This window comes from Anabrus simplex, chromosome 14, assembly GCF_040414725.1.
Source record: "Anabrus simplex isolate iqAnaSimp1 chromosome 14, ASM4041472v1, whole genome shotgun sequence".
Lineage (NCBI taxonomy): Eukaryota > Metazoa > Arthropoda > Insecta > Orthoptera > Tettigoniidae > Anabrus > Anabrus simplex.
The window spans coordinates 99,703,272-99,729,109 of NC_090278.1; the positions used below are offsets into that span (position 1 = coordinate 99,703,272).

Sequence of the window (25,838 nt, forward strand, 5' to 3'; positions counted from 1 at the left end):
GACCTTTTGCATTTTTCTTCAGTAATTTGTGTTTTTTTAATATTAGTCTTTATCTTTCTAGTATAGTATAGTTTACAGTTTAGCATAGCATAAGTTAGTACGGTACCATAGACTATAGGTTTAATAGTTCAGTGTATAAAAATATAGCAGTAGTTTTATTTACGTACGTGTATTGGTCAGTGTACACAGTTGATGCGTGTTTACAATGCCTCAGTGTAGTTCGGGAAAGACAAGTGGCAAGAAAGTGACTCTGAGATCCTTCCTGTGTCAGACATTAGCGCTGAGTGTCTTTTATTCTTAATACTGTATTCTTTTCTTACTGTCTGATGTTGCCAGGAAGTGCTGTTTTCAAGCCAGATTCATTAGCTTGTACGGTATAACATGTAGCGCGCTGGTAAGGTGATGCTGATTCCTTTTGCGAAACGAGAATTTAGAAGTAAAGCCGTGCCGAGTATTCTGTCCGTTAGTTTCACAGTGTGTAGCAAATGCTAAACGATGTTTAATTGTATAATCACTCCGTACTTCTATTTAAGACTAATGCATGTGTATTATTGTTCCTTTGATGAAAGTTCTATTGTATAGTTCTGAAACAAAATCTCCCAAAACTATTATTACCGCACTTAAGTTACTAAACTCTCAACCTTTACCTCTATGTTGAAATTCGCTCAGAGAATGTTTAAAAATCACCATTTTATAGCTATTTTTCAGTTTTATGCAGTTAATATAATGAAGACCAGATGGCAGCAGCAAGCATTGAATGTTGTTGTTGCTGTCTTATCAGTATACGCTATAGTTGGGTCCGAGAGTTGACGTGTGATATTAGCGCCACCGGCGAGAACAAGTTGACTAACGCTGCTCGAAAATGGTCTGTTGCTATGACAACGATAGCAGAGATGCCACATTTAAGGAAGCTATCGCCACGTGAGTTGGCTTGCTTTCAGTTGCTTTTGTGATATTATTCGCAGTAGTGCTGTGTTAGCCGTGTTAGTTGTCGCTGCTTTATGTAATAATTTAAGTGTTTGTTTCCTGAATATTATTTTCGTTGTTAGTTTATTTGTTTTAAGTTAATCAGTGGCTAGTTGTACAGTTCTATTCTCTATTACACATGTGCATTTGGTGAGGTTATTGTCAGTTTAGTGAACATGAATTCTCATATTTATCGGCAATGGCGTGTTCTGTCTTAGATGCTGGGATTATTAGCACGAGCTTAAGAGCGGGTCACAGTTTATTGAATTGCATTAGGCCAACATAGTTGATTAAATATTGTGACAACGCTGCGTACTTCGTAGTTACTGCTTTCACCGCTCAAAGGTCAGACTTCAACTCTCGTGGGCCCAACTATACATATCCCGTCAGCACCTCCAGGAGTCGAATATAATTACAAAATGCTACACTGTGTAAAAATGGTAGAAGTTGTGAAGCATCTTCAACGCGTTTCAAAATGTTTGTGAAAGGTATCGGAACCTTGTCTGAGAAGTGCTTACTGACCTGCTCCGGCGACTCGCCGAGCTCTCCCGTAGTGGACACAAGGACTAGCAGTGCCTGTCGAGCAGCCAGTCCCAGCACGGCGGGCGGTGAGTACTCGGGGACCGGCAGGAAGGGGCTCGCTGAAGACAGGTGGACTGCCAGCAGCGTGGTGGCCGGCAGGTGGGCCAGCCTCAGCTCCTGGATCACGGTGAGCACGCTCTCCGCGAACGACGAGCGCACAGGAAGACACAGGATGAGCACTGCAACAGGACACAGCTCGCTTCATCCTGTTTGTGACGGTTAGTCTCGAAACCACGCGGGTTTCACCATTCTATAAAACATTTCTCGAAAAAGGTTTACATACACTATACAAACATTTCTCTACGAGGGTGGCCCAGAAAATAATGCACCACTCAGCCCCCAGCAATGGTACGACTGCGGAACTTTAGATATGAAGTTTGCGGCGTGTACTTGCAGCAAGCGATGTACGTTACAAGCAGCGTATCGTCATTGAATTTCTCACTGCGGAGCAAGAAACGGTTCGAAACATTCACAAAGCTTTATGTGCAGTACAGTTAGAGGCCATCTGAAGGCGATTCGGCAGAGCTGCAGTCGGGGAGGCGAGCCACGGCTGTCACGGCTGACAAGATAATATGTGCTCATTCGCGAGGACGACTCGGCATTTGGTGCGGCAGCAGGCTATCAGTCAGCAAAGGAAGTGTAGTGTTCACGATCTTACGGAGGAACACAAAACTTTCAGGAAAAAAACATTTCTTCTGAGTTGCTGCAACGTTTTGAAGCTGATGGGGAAGCCTTCTTGTCCCGGATTATGACAGGTGATGAAACCTGGGTTCACCATTTTGAACCCGAAACAAAATTGCAGTCGATGGAATGGCACCAGCCTGACTTTGAACAGAAGAAAAGATTCAAAGCAACTGCTTCCGTTGGCAAGGTCTTGATGACGAAGAGGTGATTCGCACAGTGAAGAAATGGCTTCATGAAAAGAAAAAAGGAGTGGTACCTACAGGGCATACACGCCCTTGTGTCTCGCTCGAGGAAGGCCACATAAGGGGAAGGAGAAAATAGGGAATGTACTGTAGAAGAAACATAATTCTTTCTTGTGTATAAGTTACATTGTGTTCCTGTTAATAATTGTTAAAGAAAAAATGTGGTGCATTAGTTTCAGAGCTACCCTGGTATGGCCAAAGGAAGCAGCGCAGTAACGATTTCAGTGAAGCAAGTCCGTGCCCCTTTTTAGCTTACGCTGGCAGAAATTGTTAAAAGATCTATGAGGGCGAGAATTGTTCAGCATGAGAAGTCCGCGACAGCATGTATCTGTCTTTAACTAACACAAACCCACTATAACGGTTTTTGTATTGCAGTGTGTGCACTATGTAAACCAACGTCAAATTTAGAAACAACTTTCCAGTTCTTCCTTTTCAAAATAAATTGTTTATTCACATCAAGTAACTAATATGTCTCTTACAGTATGTAATTTTCGGAGATATGGTCGTTTACCTCCCGCAGTCTGAGGAGCGTGTCGTACACCGTCGGAGGAGTGTAGCTGTTAAACATAACCTTCCCCCATGCCATTTTATTCCATTGATATTGAGTGTAGGGCTCTCGTTGCTAACTCTTGTTCTCCTCTGACATTTTCACGCCCTAGTGCTTGTACTGACCTCGACAGGGTGCGCTCTGCAGCGGCTGTAGACGGGAGGTGAGCTGTTCCACGGAGGACGAGTGGTGCAGCACCAGGTGATGTCGAACCACCAGCCCCTCGGCCCGGAGAGACAGGTCCACGGTGTGGGCCAGCTGGGGCCACCATCCGCTGTCTGCAACACAACAAACAACCTCTTTGAGTTCATTGCCACTGCAGCGTCTACCAGACATTTGGGAGCCTCAGCCCTACCAGCCCTAGATTGTCCACCCTCTCATGTTCCACAGCGTCTCCCACTTTGGGGTTGAGGTCACAGGTCTGGTGAGAAAGGCGGGTGTTCAGTACTTCCCACCGCCAGCGTTGAAGTTCTGCTGCATGTGGTCTGGTGTTGTCCTGGGCATCTTCTCTTCATGTCCCTGCTCTTACTGTCGGCACTTTGCACGACGCTACTTGTTTCACGTCCGTGATGAAACGCTGCTGCCGTACGGAAGGACAATATTTCCCTCGCGTTCGACAAGCTCACTAATGCAATCTTGGCCAGTTTCACGTATGCACGCTGTTCTTACCTCGACACATCCATTGTGGTATCTGTCCATCGCTGTGCTGTGGCGTGCTCTCGTAGCACCGTGCAAATGTGAGGAGACCAACACCATCAGCAATACCTCGTTTAGTCTCCAGTACTCCAGCTGAAGTGTTCTCTTCGTGTGTATTTTGTACTTCCACTTCTACCTTGTTTTGAACATGTGTAAGAGTACCTTCCTTCACAATCTCCATTTTTTCATACATAAATTTATCTTACAAATCTCTCGTCTTTCACACCTCGAAAACGTTTTGTTGTGGTCTTTGTTAAAAGAATGAAAACCAGAGAAGAGGTGGATGAATTCTGGGACCTCTTGGATCAAACAGTGACAAATATAAATAAAAATCATACCAAAATTTGAATAGGCGATTTCAATGCTCTATTAGGTAAAGAAAAGAGATACAAAGACATAATAGGAAAATGGCCAGCTCAAAGATAGATAAGATTGATAGAATTTTGTAGAAACCATAATATGATATCAAAATCTACGTATTTTACGAGAAAACCTAATAAACTTAAGACATGGATACACCCAGATTGGAGAATGGCAATCAAAATTAAATTCACACCAGTAAAGAAACCAAAATCAAAATATAAATTGAGAAAAGTTTATGATCCTCATAAACTAATAAACAATGAACAGTATAAAGAACTAACTCGAGACAGTGATAAAACAGATGAATTAGAAGAGATCATCCCGAAACTAAAAGACATAGCTGAGAAAATAGGCTTGCCAAGTCCAAGGAAAAAGCATCAATGGTGGATTGAGGTCTGCCATAAAGCATATGAAAGTAGACATCAGGCATGGTTAAATCATCAAAGTCAGAAAACAGAGGCATCGTATGAAGAATTAACAAGCAAAGAAAATTAACCCCCCCCCAAAAAAAACATCAGAAATATTAAAAAAACATCAAAAAGCATTATTCGACAACTAGAAATAGATCACAAAAAGACCAATTCTAGGGATTACTATAAAATATTTAGTAAACAACTTCAAAAGTATGAACCGCCAACACTCATGCTAAAAGATAAGAACGGAGAGATGGTCTATAATAATAAAGATAATACACAAATTCTAGCAGACACATTCAATCAATTATTGAATTGTGAAGAACCAAAAGAATTGCTTGACATAAACACAGACATGCCCATTAAAACTCCACCAGAAAATATTGATCCACCCAGCTTTGATGAAGTTAATCAAATCATTAAAGATCTGAAAAATTATAAACCTTGTGGGGAAGACCAAACATTTGCCGAGTTGTGGAAAAATGCAGAAGAATCAATTAGAGAATCGCTTCACCATTGCTTGACTAAAATTTGGAATGATGAAAAATTACCGGACCATTGGACAACTGCAGTAATCCACCCTTTACACAAAAAAGGAGATAGAACAAATCCTGATAACTATAGAGGAATATCACTCCTGGGTTGTACTTATAAAATATTCTCGAGAATAATTTACAATCGGTGCAAATATCAGCTGGAAAAAGAATTAGGGGAGTACCAGGGAGGATTTCGATCATGGCGTAGTTGTCCAGATCAAATCATAACACTAAAATTATTAATGGACATCTACAAAAGAAGACAGAAACAAATGATTATCACTTTCGTAGACTTTCGGAAAGCTTATGATCGCATTCACTGACCTTCAGTATTAAAAATATTACGACATTTTGGATTACATCCTAAGTTAGTTAAAATGATAAGCTTAACGTTAACAAACACTAAATCAAAGATGAAATTCAGAGGAGAATTATCCGAAGAACAGGACTAAGACAAGGTGATGTACTATCGCCACTTTTGTTTAATTGTACTCGGGAGTACTTGATCACAGAACGGTGTAAAGACAATAACAAAAATATAAAAACTTGGATACACCAAACATGAAATTAACCTAAATTGCTTAGGATTTGCAGATGATCTGGCACTACTAGCTAATAACTTGAATGAAGCTCGGAATCAAATCACAAGTCTCCAAACTATTGCTGAAAAAATAGAATTAACAATTTCATTTGAAAAAAAACTAAAATAATGGCAATAGATCCCCTTTTAATAAGCAGTGTTCTGATATGTGGGAAAGAAATACAAATTGTAAAACGGTATAAATACCTTGGACAAACTATAACATACAATTTTAATGAAAAAATTCTTGGACAGAGAGAACGAATAAATTATCCAGAGGCCAAAAAGTAACCAGAAATACATACAACAAGAAATGTTCGTCAATAAATACAAAATTGAAACATAAGACTGTAGTCCAACCTGAAATAACTTACGGAAGTGAAACATTATTTAAACTAAAGCAAAAGAATAACATAGACAACATTTTAAAAATAGAAAGAAGAATAGTAAGAACATGCATTAATACGAAGTACCAAATTCAAGGAGAATGGCGTATCATCCCAAATCCAGCAGTATATCAGGAAATATGACCTATAACGCATTTCATGAGAAAGAAGAGAATATCGCTCTTTGGTCATCTCAAGACAGGTTAATACGCAGAATTTTGGAAATGCTTTGGAAAAAAAAAAACAAAAAAACCAACCTGTCTGGATAAAATAAATAAAAGAAGGCATGAAAGAATTAGACATAGCACTGGAGGATTTAAATAATAAATCAAACATACATACATTCATTATCATTATAGACTGTTATGCCTTTCAGCGTTCAGTCTGCAAGACTCTGTGAATTTACTAAACGTCGCCTCAATCCTCGATTTGCAACTAGTGTTGTGGCCTCATTTAGTTCTATACCTCTTATCTTTAAATCGTTAGAAACCGAGTCTAACCATCGTCGTCTTGCTCTACCTCTACTTCTCTTACTCTCCATAACAGAGTCCATTATTCTCCTAGGTAACCTATCCCCCTCCATTCGCCTCACATGACCCCACCACCGAAGCCGGTTTATGCCTACAGCTTCATCCATCGAGTTCATTCCTAAATTAGCCTTTATCTCCTCATTCCGAGTTCCCTCCTGCCATTGTTCCCACCTGTTTGTACCAGCAATCATTCTTGCTACTTTCATGTCTGTTACTTCTAACTTGTGAATAAGATATCCTGAGTCCACCCAGCTTTTGCTCCCATAAAGCAAAGTTGGTCTGAAAACAGACCAATGTAAAGACAGTTTCGTCTGGGAGCTGGCTTCCTTCTTACAGAATACTGCTGATCGCAACTGCGAGCTCACTGCATTAGCTTTACTACACCTTGATTCAATCTCACTTACCATATTACCATCCTGGGAGAACATACAACCTATATAGTTGAAATTATTGACCTGTTCTAGCTTTGTATCACCAATCTGACATTCAATTCTGTTGAATTTCTTACCTACTGACATCAATTTAGTCTTCGAGAGGCTAATTTTCATACCATACTCATTGCACCTATTTTCAAGTTCCAAGATATTAGACTGCAGGCTTTCGGCACAATCTGCCATTAAGACCAAGTCGTCAGCATAGGCCAGACTGCTTACTACATTTCCACCTAACTGAATCCCTCCCTGCCATTTTATACCTTTCAGCAGATGATCCATGTAAACTATGAACAGCAAAGGTGAAAGATTACAGCCTTGTCTAACCCCTGTAAGTACCCTGAACCAAGAACTCATTCTACCATCGATTCTCACTGAAGCCCAATTCTCAACATAAATGCCTTTGATTGATTTTAATTATCTAACCTTTAATTCCATAGTCCCCCAGTATAGCGAACATCTTTTCCCTCGGTACCCTGTCATATGCTTTCTCTAGATCTACGAAACATAAACACAACCGCCTATTCCTCTCGTAGCATTTTTCAATTACCTGGCGCATACTGAAAATCTGATACTGACAGCCTCTCTGTGGTCTGAAACCACACTGGTTTTCATCCAACTTCCTCTCAACTACTGATCGCACCCTCCCTTCCAAGATGCCAGTGAATACTTTGCCTGGTATACTAATCATTGAGATACCTCGACAGTTGTTGCAATCCTTCCTGTTCCCTTGCTTATAGATAGGTGCAATTACTGCTTTTGTCCAATCTGAAGGTATCTTACTAATACTCCATGCTAATTTTACTGCTCTATGAAGCCATTTCATCCCTGCCTTCCCACTATACTCACCATTTCAGGTCTAATTTCATCTATTCGTGCTGCCTTATAACAATGGAGTTTATTTACCATCCTTTCCACTTCCTCAAGCATAATTTCACCAACATAATTTTCCTTCTCCCCATGAGCTTGGCTGCTTGCAACACAACCAGGATGATTTCCTTTTACATTGAGAAGATGTTCAAAATATTCCCTCCACCTGTCCAGTGATTCCCTGGGATCTATTATGAGTTCACCTGAATTACTCAAAACACTGTTCATTTCCTTTTTCCCTCCCTTCCTAAGATTCTTTATTACTGTCTAGAAAGGTTTCCGTGCTGCTTGACCTAGACTTTCCAAATCAAACAAAGTAAATAAATTGAAGAATAGTAAAGTTAGATTCTTACCAAAATGTGATAAAAGAGAAACAACTAAAAGAGTATTTTCAGAAGAAGAACGACAACGAAGATTAGATAGAGTGAAGAAATACTGGAAGATCAGAAAAGAAAAGAAAAGAAAAACATCAAACATCATAGAAGACCGGACAGAAATTGACTACAGTGGTCCAATGCGGCCGTAAAAGCACAATAATAATAATTGCAGACGAAATTTTCGTCTATGTAAGGTAATGGACGAAGTGTCATTTGGCTAAGAAGTAACATGGAAATAATATCCGTGAACGTGTGTAGCGAATCGAGATGTGATACGTGACCTTGGGCCATGTGTACCCATGTTTACATTCTGCTTGGCTGAGGTTATCGTGCCGCTGGAAACTATCTCTTAGTTATTGTGTTCACTAGTGTTATGTTCCTTGTATTAGCGATCTGGTTCTGGTCTTGAGAAGTTGCATACTGATAGATGAAAAATGAAATGGCGTATGGCTTTTAGTGCCGGGAGTGTCCGAGGACAAGTTCGACTCGCCAGATGCAGGTCTCCCGTAGGCGACCTGCGCGACGTGATGAGGATGAAATGATGATGAAGACGACACATACACCCAGCCTCTGTGCCAGCGAAATTAACCAATTAAGGTTAAAATTCCGGACCCTGCCGGGAATCGAACCCGAGACCCCTGTGGCACGCTAACCATTTAGCCATGGAGCCGGACTTATTGATAGATGCATGTCATAAATAATATTCTCTTGCTGATTGTCGATATAACTGTGAATGTGCCAACTACACTAAGTTCACGAACCCCTTTTAGCATTTAAGATTCTTCCTAGGCGGCAGAGCATCATTCGTGATTGTTGTCGGTTAAAGTGAAACAGCGGTTACGAAGTGTTGTATCTGGAACAGAAGGGAAATGAGTTAAGAGAGGCGATCCTTTTGAAGAACTAAGTGATAGAAAATTTGTGGAAAGGTTTCGTTTATTAAAAAAAAAAGTTTATTTCTTCTGAAAACGGTGCAAAATAACGCAGAAAAATCATCCTGTTTCTGCTATCAGTAGATTAGAATTCTTCCACGTTTCTTGTTTCTACTTTATGGTGACTCCATGGGTCTTTTTAATAACGTCTTTGTGTCTGATAACTAATTCTGCTGCAATATAGGTGTTAAAATCTGAAGCATTTGACGACCTTTTTCTCTTTTCTTCTCCTATGTTGCTAAGACATTGACAAAATGGAATATTCTTCCGACTAACAAAGAAATCACAGTAGTGCCTTCATTACTTTCCGTTTGCAAACAGAACTTGAATTCCACAACCAACTAACCGTGCTTATTATTATTATTATTATTATTATTATTATTGCTAGTTGCTTTACGTCGCACCGACACAGATAGGTTTTATGGCGACGATGGGACAGGAAAGGGCTAGGAGTGGGAAGAAAGCGGCTGTGGCCTTAATTAAGGTACAGCCCCAGCATTTTCCTGGTGTGAAAATGGGAAACCACGGAAAACCATCTTCAGGGCTATCGACAGTGGGGTTCGAATCTACTATCTCCCGAATACTGCATATTGGCCGCACTTAAGCGACTGCAACTATCGAGCTCGGTCCGTGGTTAAATAATCAGCGATTAAGAATGACATATTTACATACACACTGGTTAGCCGAATGCACTTGGCCAGTTTCTTAAGGTTAGGAATACTCGCCCTGATCATTTTAAAGTGCGAATCAAATGTGTTTATGACTAGTTAATAGACGAAAGTTTCCCTTATTATTACAAAATAATTAATGTTAATTTCATTCTATTGATCAAAAATGCTCTGAAGTTCTCGTCTTTATGTTGATTATGTTTGTTTTCCAGGTGTTGATCACTAACGGTTAAGAATCTCGATTTCTCCCGTTGCAGAATGAAAGCAATGCACTGGTAAGTTTAGGAATTCTGTTAATTGAGAAATATTTGTGTAACCTGACGATAAGTGTCCGTGTGTTGAAAGCAGTCATTGAAATGTGGACTTGGACGGAAGCTTTTTCTTTTACACTGTCATGATTTATTGATACATGTTGGTGGTTTTCAGATTTTTTGATTGGTAGCTGTAACATGTAGGCCTGTTTTAATATCTTTTAGCCGATGCAGTAATATTTAGGGGTTAATACGCGATATATGTTACTTACCTGAAGCCAAGATGGCGGCGTACTTCCACCTGAAGTGTTTCACTATCCGCAGCAAGGCCTCGGCGGTGGCGGACAGTGGTGGAACTAGACTGGTGAAGATGGAGCCGTTGTCGGCGGGCTGTAACTGTGACACATACCGTGTTAGAGCGAACAAATCTACACTGACAGCATTTGAACCAAGAACCAGCCACATCACTGGTGCTTCTGTCATCGCCAGGAGCAGCGCTGAGCACCAGTCTTCTTCAGAGGGAAGGTTTTCATCAATACGTTGAACATCACACCACTGTGTATCATTCACCGTCCCGTAAATTGAACAATGCAGATTTATTCAAAACGTATTGATGTATTCAGATATAATTTCCATTGTGGAATAATATTAATGCCATATGGCCTCCGGAGAGGCCTGGTGTAGATATTTCCAGATGACGGCGACCTGCGCGTTTATGAATAATAATAATAACAACAACAACAACAATAATAATAATAATAATAATAATAATAATAATAATAATAATAATAATAATAATAATAATAATAATAATTGACCGATGAATGTTGAAATCTCTCGGTCAGGAAACCGAACTCGGGATCCCTTGGATACTAATCATTTAGCCATGGATATTTTATATATGGTTCATAAATTCCAGAATTTTATGTTTCGAAGAAAAAATGTTACCATTTTTTTTAAGTTAAGGTAACTTTTCTCACTCACTCACTTAATCAATCTGCATTTAGGGCTGTCGTCCAAAGGGCAGATTCCCTACCAATTGCTTACTTTTTTTCGTAAATATTTTCAAAGAACTTTGAAATTAATCGAAAATTTCTCATTTGTCGGCTCGAGGTGGTTGAAAAATAGCTACTGATTGGTATCATTCTAGCCAACACAAATACAACCTGTGACAGTAAAGTTCGACAGTGACCTTACTGACCCCTCCCATAACTGAGGTCGGCGATACATCTCCTCGAAACTTTGCAAGAAGGCTTCCTTTGGTATGGTGTTCAAGAGTCTTGTTACGATTCGTTGCATGTCAGGAATATCGTCAAATTTCTTTCCTTTCAAAGCGAGTTTGAGTCGTGGGAATAGAAGAAGTCTGGAGGATTGAGATCTGGCGAGTATGGAGGCTGTTCAAGTTGCACCACCTCCTTTTATGCCATGAACTGATACACCAGGTATCATCCTCAGTGACGATACAGTTCAAGAAATTTGGTGTCGCATCCGCCGTTTCGACAAAATCCTGTGAAGCCTCTAAACGTGCCTGATTCTGATCGTCAAGACCGCCTCCATCGCTAAATGGTTAGCGTGCTGGTCTTTGGTCACAGGGGTGCCGGGTTTGTTTCCCAGCAGGGTCGGGAATTTTAACCATAATTGGTTAATTTCGCTGGCACGGGGGCTGGGTGTATGTGTCGTCTTCATCATCATTTCATCCTCACCACGACGCGCAGGTCGCCTACCGGATTCAAATCAGAAGACCTGCATCTGGCGAGCCGAACTTGTCCTCGAACACTTCCCGCACTAAAAGCCATACGCCATTAACTTTTTCTGATCGCCAGTCAAGTGATGTGGCAAAGACGAGAACACGTTTTCCTCTTCTCTAACGATTTGTCGCCCGGCTTCACGGTTAATCAACAGTTCATCCGCTATCATGCGCACAGTTAATCGCCGATCGTTCGTGATTAATGTCCTCACCTTTTCAGTGTTTTTGTCACTGATGGCGGTCGCCGGTCTTCCGCTACGGGGGTTGTCAGAAACACTCGTACACACACTTCAAGGTCTCCATAAACACGTACCTGCATCGCATGCGCTTCTTTCGGTGTCTTGCCAAGCTTAAAACAAAACTGTGCATTCATCTTCGCAGTTCAGAACACGCACTGTGTCAAACAGGTGTTACACGGCGCACACACGATGCTCAACTGAACAACGTTGGGAGCTGGCTCACCGCCCTCTGGCGACAGTTCGTGGAGCTCGTCGTGCTGTGGTATGTACAGGTCTCGATCTAGTTGATAACTTGAAACCGTCTTCCTTGTTGAAGTTTGGGCACAGCTCTATCTCTATGGCTCGCCTTGTCAAAGACGATTAGATGGTATGTATTGTAGACAGGATGAAATTTTAACTGATTTGATCTGTTCTTTCACCCTCCTGTCACGCCGATATATGAGTGAACTTCATACACGCCAGGTGTTTTTTCTTTGACTAGTCGAAACAGAGATTTGAGCTCAGGTGTCGTGACTTCCACGTTCCTTGAAGAATTTCTAAGCCTTCATGCTTTGCAAGCGAATGGAACTTCCAGAAAGCTCGGCGTTTTCGTTAAGAGTCTCGTCAATATACAGTGGCTCAAATCCAGAAATAATGTTATTGGTTTAATAAATGATAATGAGCAACGGAAACCTACGTGCTTAATGCTTCTTTTTGCTTTTATATTTATTTATTTATTTATTTATTTTTTTTTTTTGCTAGGGGCTTTACGTCGCACCGACACAGATAGGTCTTATGGCGACGATGGGATAGGATAGGCCTAGGAGTTGGAAGGAAGCGGCCGTGGCCTTAATTAAGGTACAGCCCCAGCATTTGCCTGGTGTGAAAATGGGAAACCACGGAAAACCATCTTCAGGGCTGCCGACAGTGGGATTCGAACCCCCTATCTCCCGGATGCAAGCTCACAGCCGCGCGCTTTATTTTATTTTTGCGCATACATTGGTTTGAGTCGACTCAGCACTCAACACTAGAAATATCGTCATCAACTGCGATTTTTGTTTGTTAAAATCACCTTATTATAAAGTGGCTTTAATCCAGAAACAATAATAATAAGGAAACGTATTTTTAGAAGTGCCAGTGGAGGTCGAAAGCGCTCATAAGAAAAGTTTATGGGAGTTTTTTTTCCAAAACCCATCAATACCATGTGTTTGATTGCTCATTATAGGTCGGAGGAAACTTATAAACGAATGTTACTTGTAATCTGTTTTGAATTCCGAGGGAGGTGATCCATGTCATTCTACCCAATACAAAACTGATGAATTCATTTATGTTATTTACTGCGTAACCATCGGATATAACGATCACAACGCCGCGTAGAAAGCAGTTTTCCAACCACCCTGAGCCGATAGAAGTTGATAACTTTATTCTTGGAAACATAAAATTCTGAAATTGATTAACAATGTATATTGTGTTAAAATTTGGATTCGATGAGATGAGTTTCTGAAAAACCACGTCTTGAAACGCATAATTGAAGCGCGTTTAAAAACGGGCACTTTTTGCGCTCACATGCGATAAGAAATTTAACATGAGAATTTAAAATTGGAAAACTAGATGACGTAACGTGGAAGATGATCTCTTGTTGTTTCTTTGGAATTGCGTCCACTCCTCACAAAACATGAGCTCCTTACTTGCCACGTGTAGACACACGGAAAGGTGTATGCTTATTGTGCGCTTCGGAAAGTGAAGGATGAAATTACTTTCCGTAATCGGTGAAGCGGAGGGGAATTGTCTTTCTTTGGCCGAGATCTTCAATCCCTTGTTCTTTTTCTCTCTGATTAGTGCGGCGAGGAGAATATATGTTATCAGCTGCTCAAGTTGCCTTTGACCTGACAAGAGCAAAGCCACGGTTTGCTTTTGTTTGATGCTGATTTCTCGGCACCTCGTAAAGCCCGCGAAGCTGATATCGAATTACTGACAAACCAAGCGCCCTGGTATGACGAGCTGAGTAACGTGATACCGCAATTGACATTTTATCCAATACGGTTTATTTAATGCCGGGAGCGCGTCTGGATGTGGGATCATCCAGTGATTAGAAATTGTGTACCACCGCATCCCAACATTCTGATGGTGACGAACGGGACTCGAACATGTGTGAGACCAACGCCAGCGGGCTGTATTGCACCATTTGGAGGCACTGACAATTCGTAAATATTGACAAGGGCATACTTCTGGAAACACCTAAACAGGCTCAACAGCACAATTGTTCATCCTTGAAATACTGTAGTGAAGGTGCATCTTATCCAGGATCGAGTAAACTAACAGTACGAGAGCCTTATCCACCAACAGAGACCTCAACCTTCAGCTTCCAGTTCGATGTTTCCCTGGCCTTCTCTGCGGTTTCGAAGGCCGTTCGCGGATTGAAGCTTTCAGAATGTGCAGAACAATGCTTCGAATATACTGGGTAGAAATGAAGATCAATCAGGAAGGTCCTTAACTACTACGACCATCAAGAAACAGAGGACCGGACCCGTGATTGTAGAGGTGTCTGGCTCCATGGTTAGCGTTCTGGCCGTTGCCCGACAGCATCGGGAATTTTAAGCATCATTGGTCAATTCCGCTGGCACGGGGGCTGGCTTCATCATCATCACTATCATCGCTACCGCCACGACGCGCAGCTTGCTTACGGGTGTCAAATCAAAAGACGTGCACCTGGCCAGCCGAACATGTCCTGGGATACTCCCGGCACTAAAAACCATACCCCGTTTCCTTGCAGAGGTTTGAGGCAATAACGTCTCGCAGGAGAATTAGATGCTGAAACGAAGCGAAATGTATATGATGATACTGGATTTAGAATGCTAAACTACGTATTTCTTTCCTTAGAATTGCTTCTTGTATGTTAACTTTACTTCATTATTTCCCTACTGTAAGTGACCATTGCCACCGAAATATTTCCCATTTGCGATGTCTTTCTTAATAATAAAAATATTTCACATATTTTGCCGTGTCGTTTTACCAGATATACTGCCAGGGCTAATTCATGGTTCAAATGAAATAAGAAGAGTAAAGTGCGTCCAACTCACCTGAGGACAACTCCACGTCACGAAGGACTTCCCTCTCAATGCTGCCAACTTGATTGCCAAGTCGCACAAGCTGGGGTCAATGGAGCCAATGACAGCGTCCGTGTCGCTGTCGGCCATTACGTCGAGCAGAGCTGCCAGTCCTCCGGACATGGGCTCGCACATGTCTGTAAGAACGAGCACAAGCTCACTTGGAACATTGATACAGGAATTGAAGAGGGTGGCGTTGTATGCAAGTGATGGACGATAACCAGCTCAGAAAGAACGAAATGTGGTGTTACAGAAGAATGCTGCTAGGTTGTGGCTAAATTTGACGAGAAGAACAGATAGAATGATAGGGCACACCCAGGTCAGGGAAGTGTAGGCGGTAAGAACGGTAGGGGTAGACCAAGCAGATTAATGTACATGCAAGATGTATTAGATTAGCGCAGGATAGGGTGGCATGGAGTCTATGGACACGGGAAGATAGGCATGGCGATTGCCTTTTTCTTTGTAGCAACATGATTGTACATTACATATTTACTCCAATGATAATAAAGTTCATTACGTTCAAGTGCAGTATCGTGATCTAAGTGTAGGAGAGAACAAAGGACGAAACCACATTTCTACTTGATAGAGCTTTTTAGCGCCGAGGTTACCTTTGTGTTCCAAGTTAACGGAGATGAGTCTGAGGTCGCTAGGAACTCGTTGTGTGACTCTCTGTGTCTCGCTGTGTAAAGAGCAGTCAGGTTTGTCTTGTGCGCTGTCGTAAACCGGTAAGAAATATTCAAAAGAGGGTGAGGATCCTAACTGCATTGTGTCCGACGTCCCTTGCTCAACTCGTGTTCACTAGGTTAGTGAACCCTAGGGAGTCTTTCATTTTTATGTTCAATGTATGAAGTGCTCTATAACTTAACGGTATTATTATTTCTGTTTCCCTTCAGCCTTCCGATGGGAGAACGAGCAGCTAAGCTTAAGTCTTGTGTTGTAGGAATAAGTAGTTTATGTTGAGCCGTCGAATGCTGATTAAACACAATCGCACTGGTGTATTGTGTCTCATCTTAGCCACAAGCAAACTCCCTTACAACTGGAGATAATTTATTTACGAAGAGTAAACAGCTGTCTCCTGTCAACCTTATCTGAGCTCCATGTACATTTATTACATCAATTTTGAACTGAACGTCAGGTGCATAATGAGTTTAACAAACTTTCTTCTCAAAGATCTCAATATGTAGGTCATCTTCAGCAGTTATATTCTTCTGACTGTAACTCTCACAACACACACACGCTAACCAATTCAGCCGTAGACCTGAGAGAACTGTCAAACTGGTGACGGAAATTAAATTGCAAGCAATCGCATCATTAGTGTTGGTTGTGTGCGTGATGCTATTCCACCATCACCACAAGTATTATTGAAATAATTATAGCTTGTAGAAAATAGGTCCACAGCTTTCTATGCTACGAGTAATGTTCGACAATCTGTAATTAATTGCGCAAGTACTTGCTATTGTATGTTGTTATTAATGTATAACATTGTTTAAAAAATAATGTTTCATACTCAGAATGAACATTCTACGAAAAGTACACTAATATAGCTCGGTGTCAGCATATATAACCATTTCAAAAATATGGTTGGATATCAATAGAAGCAGTGGTGAAATAGGCCACTGAATTCACAGTTAAACGAGGATAATCATTAGGCTGTGTGTTTGTGACAGCACGCGGTGGCGGTGATTCTTGTTTTAAGAGGAACAACTCGGCAGCCATTCTCTGTATAGCACTAATCAGAGCGGAGACAATGAAAGGGGTTCGACAGTTATCAATCAATCAATACTGATCTGCATTTAGGGCAGTCGCCCAGGTGGCAGATTCCCTATCTGTTGCTTTCCTAGCCTTTTCCGAAATGATTTCAAAGAAATTGGAAATTTATTGAACATCTCCCTTGGTAAGTTATTCCAATCCCTAACTCCCCTTCCTATAAATGAATATTTGCCCCAGTTTGTCCTCTTGAATTCCAACTTTATCTTCATATTGTGATCTTTCCTACTTTTATAAACGCCATTCAAACCTATTCGTCTACTAATGTCATTCCACGCCATCTCTCCACTGACAGCTCGGAACATACCACTTAGTCGAGCAGCTCTTCTTCTTTCTCTCAATTCTTCCCAACCCAAACATTGCAACATTTTTGTAACGCTACTCTTTTGTCGGAAATCACCCAGAACAAATCGAGCTGCTTTTCTTTGGATTTTTTCCAGTTCTTGAATCAGGTAATCCTGGTGAGGGTCCCATACACTGGAACCATACTCTAGTTGGGGTCTTACCAGAGACTTATATGCCCTCTCCTTTACATCCTTACTACAACCCCTAAACACCCTCATAACCATGTGCAGAGATCGGTACCCTTTATTTACAATCCCATTTATGTGATTACCCCAGTGAAGATCTTTCCTTATATTAACACCTAGATACTTACAATGATCCCCAAAAGGAACTTTCACCCCATCAACGCAGTAATTAAAACTGAGAGGACTTTTCCTATTTGTGAAACTCACAACCTGACTTTTAACCCCGTTTATCAACATACCATTGTCTGCTGTCCATCTCACAATATTTTCGAGGTCACGTTGCAGTTGCTCATAATCTTGTAACTTATTTATCACTCTATAGAGAATAACATCATCCGCAAAAAGCCTTACCTCCGATTCCACTCCTTTACTCATATCATTTATATATATAAGAAAACATAAAGGTCCGATAACACTGCCCTGAGGAACTCCCCTCTCAACTATTACAGGGTCAGACAAAACTTCACCTACTCTAATTCTCTAAGATCTATTTTCTAGAAATATAGCAACCCATTCAGTCACTCTTTTGTCAAGTCCAATTGCACTCATTTTTGCCAGTAGTCTCCCATGATCCACCCTATCAAATGCTTTAGACATGTCAATCGCGATACAGTCCATTTGACCTCCAGAATCCAAGATATCTGCTATATCTTGCTGGAATCCTACAAGTTGAGCTTCAGTGGAATAACCTTTCCTAAAACCGAATTGCCTTCTATCGAACCAGTTATTAATTTCACAAACATGTCTAATATAATCAGAAAGAATGCCTTCCCAAAGCTTACATACAATGCATGTCAAACTTACTGGCCTGTAATTTTCAGCTTTATGTCTATCACCCTTTCCTTTATACACAGGGGCTACTATAGCAACTCTCCATTCATCTGGTATAGCTCCTTCGGCCAAACAATAATCAAATAAGTACTTCAGATATGGTACTATATCCCCAGAAATCTGATCAATTCCAGCCGCTTTTCTAGTTTTCAACTTTTGTATCTTATTGTAAATGTCATTGTTATCATATGTAAATTTTAATACTTCTTTGGCCTTAGTCTCTTCCTCTATCTCGACATTATCCTTGTATCCAACAATCTTTACATACTGCTGACTGAATACTTCTGCCTTTTGAAGATCCTCACATACACACTCCCCTTGTTCATTAATTATTCCTGGAATGTCCTTGGAACCTGTTTCTGCCTTAAAATACCTATACATACCCTTCCATTTTTCACTAAAATTTGTATGACTGCCAATTATGCTTGCCATCATGTTATCCTTAGCTGCCTTCTTTGCTAGATTCAATTTTCTAGTAAGTTCCTTCAATTTCTCCTTACTTCCACAGCCATTTCTAACTCTATTTCTTTCCAGTCTGCACCTCCTTCTTAGTCTCTTTATTTCTCTATTATAATAAGGTGGGTCTTTACCATTCCTTACCACCCTTAAAGGTACAAACCTGTTTTCGCATTCCTCAACAATTTCTTTAAACCCATCCCAGAGTCTGTTTACATTTTTATTTACCGTTTTCCACCGATCATGTTAGAAAAATGAAGGTATCAGCCAAAGAAAGACAAAGGCTACGAAGGGCGTGAACATGAAAGACTCCCAAGGCCTCGATACCTAATACCGTCGGGTTCGGAAAATAACAAGAGTTGACCAAGGGAGGTCGGATAGGATAGATGAAAGTGAGGACCTGACACAAGTAAGTGGAAGCAATGCCAGGACTCAGCTAAGTGCCCCGCGGTCGCAAACCCGCGCTCCCAAGTTAGAGTCCCTTGGGCCTCTTTTAGTCGCCTCTTACGACCGGCAGGGGCTCCTCCCACAGGGGGTTCGCTATGAGAGAAACACTACACAAACACACGGGCTAGTAACCCAGAATATTATTTTTGGTTTGATGTGTAACAAGATTTTTAGATCTACGGCCGTGAAAGTCTTAAGCTTTACAAAGAGTGCAGAAAGAAAACAAGTGTGCTCATAGCTCCACACTGGTGGAGGGAGACAGGTGCAAAAAATGTTGCTAACTTCGTTCGTGCTGGAGAGGGGAAAATATTTTAGACATTATACCGATGTCCGACTCGTTGGCTGAATGGTCAGCGTACTGGCCTTCGGTTCAGAGGGTCCCGGGTTCGATTCCCGGCCGGGTCGGGGATTTTAACCTTCATTGGTTAATTCCAATGGCCCGGGGGCTGGGTGTTTGTGCTGTCCCCAACATCCCTGCAACTCACACACCACACATAACACTATCCTCCACCACAATAACACGCAGTTACCTACACATGGCAGATGCCGCCCACCCTCATCGGAGGGTATGCCTTACAAGGGCTGCACTCGGCTAGTAATAGCCACACGAAATTATTATACCGATCAAACCAGATGAGCTCCGTTGAGAAACTGAAGTAAAAAAAAGTAAACTCGTGTCCTCATCCCGAGGTGGTGCAGCTCTTTTAAGGCACACCCCCATTGGAGGTGAGCTGCGTGTACCAGCCCTCCTGCCATTCTTAAATTTCTGGCAGTACCGGGAATCGAACCCGGGCCCCCGACGACGGCAGCTAATAACACTAACCGTTACGCTACGGAGGCGGACAAGAAACTGAAGTGATAAGTGATCATGGATCTGTTTTCGTCCTAGTTAAAATTAAATATGATAGAAAGGAAGGATGTAAAAGTACGACTATTAGCAGTACCAATGGTTCGGGAAGTTAAAAAGAAGTAAGAATGATCGGTGGGAAATAGTAAATAAATATGTAAACAACCTTTGGGATGGGTTTAAAGCAATTGATGAGGAATGTGCAAACCTTTAAAGGTGGTAGGGAATGGGAAAGACGATCATGCAGATTAGAAAGTAATAGAGTTAAAAAGCTTGTGTGAAGTTTATCTATGTTAATAAAGATACAAGTTGGAAGTTAGAAAAGCAGCTGGGAATGTTAAGATTTCTGGGGATGTACTAAAGGTTGGGATATACTGCCCTATCTGAAATACCGTTTGCAGCCGAGGCTCGTCAAATAGAAAATGGATTTACCAATAATAATAATAATAATAATAATAATAATAATAACGTATCAAGTAAGATGCTTGTCATAAGCTGTAGGTTAAGGTATCACTTTTTAATATTGAATCTATCGAGTTCATGGTTGCCTTACTTGATCATAATAAATACATCTAGGCCTATATGAAAACTCAACTGACACACACGATTACCCTGTAGTTTTTCGAAGCCAGTACATACACAATAAGAGTGACACCAGCTTAAAGAACGTGGGATACCAAAGAGTATACGATATTGCAGGATGGTGAAGTCTAAAAGAAAGAATGTTGTTTTCCAAGGAAGTATGAGTTGACACAGAATCCGCAGAGATGGTAGCACTATCTAGTAAGGTTTGATTACTGGATTTGTGAAGAATGATGTTTGAAAGAAGCATATTGTTTGATCAACGTGATCACATGCGTCAAAATCTAGTTCTATCATTATAACTTAAGACATAGAGAAACAGGAAACATCTGTCAAGTCGAAGGTTGAAGCATGTGAAAGAAAAGTCGTGCACTTCAGTTGATTGTGTATGATGACACGGTGAAGAAACAACACATTGTTACTGCTCATTATTATTGTGACGTACTGACACTCGCGCATGCGTGAAGCCTGTCACAGTGATGTGATGGAAGTCTGAAGCGAATTTAGGATGTGGCAGAACAAGTTAGATACGCAACATGCCATGCTGGGTGTTGTGTTTGCATGAAGGAGCTGTGCCGAACGAATGGAGAGTGTGATAAACATAACTAACTAGTTCGAGTTTAGGACGGAAGACTTATCAGATATTCTCAGTGATGAGAAAAGTATGCGGAAAAGGCTATTTGGCCGAATCACAGTTCTACTCAGTTACAATATTACACATTACAAATTACTTTTTGAACCAGGAATCACTGAAATTACAGCTGCAGTTACTTCAAAGAAAGTGGCTCTGAAGGAAATCATCGAATTTTCGTATGGGGTGCAATGATGTTACATGTTTGGCATGGTTATATTAAATGGCTATCATCACTGAACATGTTACTTTCCTTGGAACTTTCAAATTATTATTATTATTATTATTATTATTATTATTATTATTATTATTATTATTATTATTATAGTTTGTGACTTTTTCCCATTTCAATTAATTTGCCATTTACTTGACACAGCAGTTGGTTCGTAAAATTGCCATCGTTAAACTTCGACCTCTTGGGGTCAGGTAGATTTTATACAGTCTGCTGTACGTCGCACCGACACAGATATGTCTTATGGTGACGATGGGGGAGGAAAGGGCTAGGAGTGGGAAGGAAGTGGCTGTACAGCTCCGTCATTTGCCTGGCGTGAAAATACAAAACCACGTAATACCATCTGGCGACAGTGGGGGTGGAACCCACGATGTGCCGAATGCAAGGTGACAGCTAAGCCGACGGGTAAAGAACATGTTTACATTTGCTGAAAAGACGCTCAGCAGGAATACATTTCCGCAACATTGTAGTGGGGAGAGACATCCAGTTTCCACGTGATGGTGCGGTATATCGGTTGCTGGAATGTGACGATCACAATTTTAATTCAAGGAGTAAATTACGAGTAAGAATTACAGTGTGTAAAAAGTAACGATTATAAATAAAAACGACCAAACTGTACAAGTTACAAGTAATTCGATTATTTTTACTGAATTCCTTGCCAACTGTGCAGATATCTGATACTGAGGAGGTCGAGGAATTAGATGAGATGAAGAGGGGAATTCCTCACTTTATGACCGTTCTCTCACGTTTCAGATCTTTGTCCTCACCAGGACTACGAAAACAAAGCAGCACGATTTGTTGTGTGGCTGATTTCCGACACGAGCTTTTAAAAGTAAGAACTGCGACTTGTGCGGATCAAATGAGCATCACAGAAGTGACTTGTTCCACAACGAGCGAGACTGAACTTGCTTCCTTCTCTTCCGTCCACGCAGTGGTGGTAACTGTTTCATTGTCCATGACCATCAACTTTCAGGGAGTTTTTGTTTTATGTTAGCAGAGTGTTTGTGATGAGCAACTATTGAACACTCTTCATTGCCATTTGTAGACAAATACCAACTTCCCCTTGTCCGTCGTAAGAGGCGACTAAAGGGAGCGCGGGTTGGCGTGCTGGCCTTTGGTCACAGGGGTCCCGGGTTCGATTCCCAGCAGGCTCGGGAATTTTAACCATCATCGGTTAATTTCGCTGGCACGGAGGCTGGGTGAATGTATCGTCTTCATCATCATCATCATCATCACCACGACGCGCAGGTCGCCTACAGGAGTCAAATCAAATAACCTGTACCTCGCCAGGCGAACATTTCCACTTCAACCAATCAATCAATCAATACTGATCTGCATTTAGGGCAGTCGCCCAGGTGGCAGATTCCCTATCTGTTGTTTTCCTAGCCTTTTCCTAAATGATTTCAATGACATTGGAAATTTATTGAACGTCTCCCTTGGTAAGTTATTCCAATCCCTAACTCCCCTTCCTATAAACGAATATTTGCCCCAATTTGTCCTCTTGAATTCCAACTTTATCTTCATATTGTGATCTTTCCTACCTTCCAAGACGCCACTCAAACTTATTCGTCTACTAATGTCATTTCACGCCATCTCTCCGCTGACAGCTCGGAACATACCACTCACTCGAGCAGCTCTTCTTCTTTCTCTCAATTCTTCCCAGCCCAAACTTTGCAACATTTTTGTAACGCTACTCTTTTGTCGGAAATTGCCCAGAACAAATCGAGCTGCTTTTCTTTGGATTTTTTCCAGTTCTTGAATCAAGTAATCCTGGTGAGGGTCCCATACACTGGAACCATACTCTAGTTGGGGATCTTACTAGAGACTTATATGCCCTCTCCTTTACATCCTTACTGCAACCCATAAACACCCTCATAACCATGCGCAGAGATCTGTACCCTTTATTTAAAATCCCATTTATGTGATTACCCCAATGAAGGTCTTTCCTTATATTAATACCTATATACGTACAATGATCCCCAAAAGGAACTTTCACCCCATCAACACAGTAATTAAAACTGAGAGGACTTTTCCTATTTGTGAAACTCACAACCTGACTTTTAACCCCGTTTATCAACATACCATTGCCTGCTGACCATCTCACAACATTTTCGAGGTCACGTTGCAGTTGCTCACAATCTTGTAACTTATTTATCACTCTGTACAGAATAACATCATCCACAAAAAGCCTTATCACTGATTCCACTTTACTCATATCATTTATATATATAAGAAAACATAAAGGTCCAATAATACTGCCTTGAGGAATTCCCCTCTTAATTATTACAGGGTCAGATAAACCTTCACCTACTCTAATTCTCTGAGATCTATTTTCTAGAAGTATAGCAACCCATTCAGTCACTCTTTTGTCTAGTCCAGTTGCACTCATTTTTGCCAGTAGTCTCCCATGATCCACCCTATCAAATGCTTTAGACAGGTCAATCGCGATACAGTCCATATGACCTCCGGAATCCATGATATCTGCTATAACATGCTGGAATCCTACAAGCTGAGCTTCAGCGGAATAACCTTTCCTAAAACCGAACTGCCTTCTATCGAATCAGTTATTAATTTCGGAAACATGTCTAATATAATCAGAAAGAATGCCTTCCCATAGCTTACATGCTCAACAATGTCAACTCTTGTTCTTTCCCGACCCCGACGGTATTAGAGCAATGGAGACCTAGGGAGTCTTTCATTTTCACGCCCTTCGTGGCCCTTGCTCTTTTTTGGCCGATACCTTCTTTCTCGAAGTGTCGGATCCCTTCCATTTTTGTCTGATCATTGTTAATAAAGGATAGTTCCCTTGTTGTAGTTGCTCTTAAAACATTAATCACCACCGCCGCCACAAGTTCAAACTGCCGGTGGTCGAACAGAAACAAACTCTGTTGAAGAGTACTGTGAGACATGCAGTGCTAAGGTTAACTGGAACCCCTTGGCGCAAACAGCCCCCAAGGGTGATCGCTCTGCCTCTCGGCCGTTGTTCTTGGCTTTCTGGACCACGGCCGGTGTCTGATCGTCAGATAAGCTGAATGAACCTCGAGTGGTCTCTGAGATCCAGGTAAAAATACGTGATCTGGCCGGGAATCGAACCCTAGACTTTCTTCCCGCGAGCAACCAAATTTTACTACACGAAATTAGTGTTTACTTGGATAGCGCAACAGAACGGCCAAGTAATAACACTGGCTACTTTGCTGAGTATCAGAAAACAGTTTCACGGCAAAGCATTAATACTGAATGCTGTGAAGTGTGTGTCCAGGTAACCAAACAACCTGTGTGCACCGTGATGAGGTGCCTCACCTCTCCGCCTGGAGATGTTTACAATTCATCGAGCGGCGCTGTGTGTCAACACAACACAAGTGTGGTTCCTGCTACTTGAGTCATTCTTTGTCCACCAACAAATGTCAAGGGGTCACCTTCCTTTCGCCGCCAGATTCGGATCTAACAGCGTACCAGATCGCGGAGTATTTCGAGATGAGTTTAAAAGTAGCGAGGTCTCTTTAAATTGACTGATGGGATTGCGGTTTCATCCATATGCAAATGCTTCATACGCCATAATTTTAAAATGTTTGCTATTTTCTTTGAATGAACGTGAACTTGTGATCATTGAGTTGTGAACGTGTTGCAGCGCTCTTGTCGAGGATGGCAAATCCGTAAATCTGGCAATTTTAATAGCGACAAGTACTGGCGCACTCTAGAAGTGCGACCCTTTAGTATCCTGGTCTGCTGGGCTCAAACTTCCAGAATATTGTTTTTACGTGCACATCGGTCTTATGGCAGAGTGGGTGGGAAGGAAGCGGCCGTGGCGTTAATTAAGGTACCGCCCCAGCATTGGCCTGGTGTGGAAATGGGAAACCATCTTCAGGCCTGCTGATTATCTCCGGGATGCAAGCTCGCTCCAGCGCGCCCGGTACTTCTTTGTTTCAGACTTCAGTTTTGTGCAATATCATATAGTCTTTGGTTTCCAGCGGTGAAGACTAGTTTGAGGTTATGTATGCGCTGGTTTGGAATACAGTCGAACATCGATATCTCGATATTCGATTACTCGAATTGTCCTATTCTTTACGCTCATTTATTTATCTGTTACACGAATTTCTCGATTTCTCGAAGCAAACATTTCCTCCCTTAAAACAGAAAAGCTACCCTGTAACTTGAAGTGTGCAGTACGGCATTTGAGGTTTGTGAGGAGCACTTGCGAACTAACATGACGCGAATCCAAAAACGAAAACCTCTAGTGATGGGAAAATCGACGAAGCGTCGCTGTTTCTGGCGTGTGAATTAATTACCGGGCAACAAGCTCGGCCGCGTGGTTTCAACATGAAGTAACAAACTAACGGAGCTATGTTTCTTCTTTCACTACTGTATCCTGTTTTCTAAAAAAATACTACAATA

The 25,838-nt window shown here is 41.4% G+C and overlaps 1 protein-coding gene across 2 annotated transcripts in view; it reads right to left on the bottom strand.

The window, feature by feature from the left end:
• The window catches only part of LOC136885430 (retinal guanylyl cyclase 2), a 301,136-nt gene that overhangs the window by 135,949 nt on the left and 139,349 nt on the right, over window positions 1–25,838 (bottom strand). For both annotated transcript variants that reach the window (XM_067157975.2, XM_067157974.2), the window contains exons 3-6: window positions 15,097–15,260; window positions 10,324–10,447; window positions 3,147–3,299; window positions 1,489–1,727 (exon numbers count right to left, since the gene is read on the bottom strand). In XM_067157975.2, the coding sequence (XP_067014076.2) occupies window positions 1,489–1,727; window positions 3,147–3,299; window positions 10,324–10,447; window positions 15,097–15,260 (680 nt within the window). The remainder of the gene's footprint in view (window positions 1–1,488; window positions 1,728–3,146; window positions 3,300–10,323; window positions 10,448–15,096; window positions 15,261–25,838) is intronic.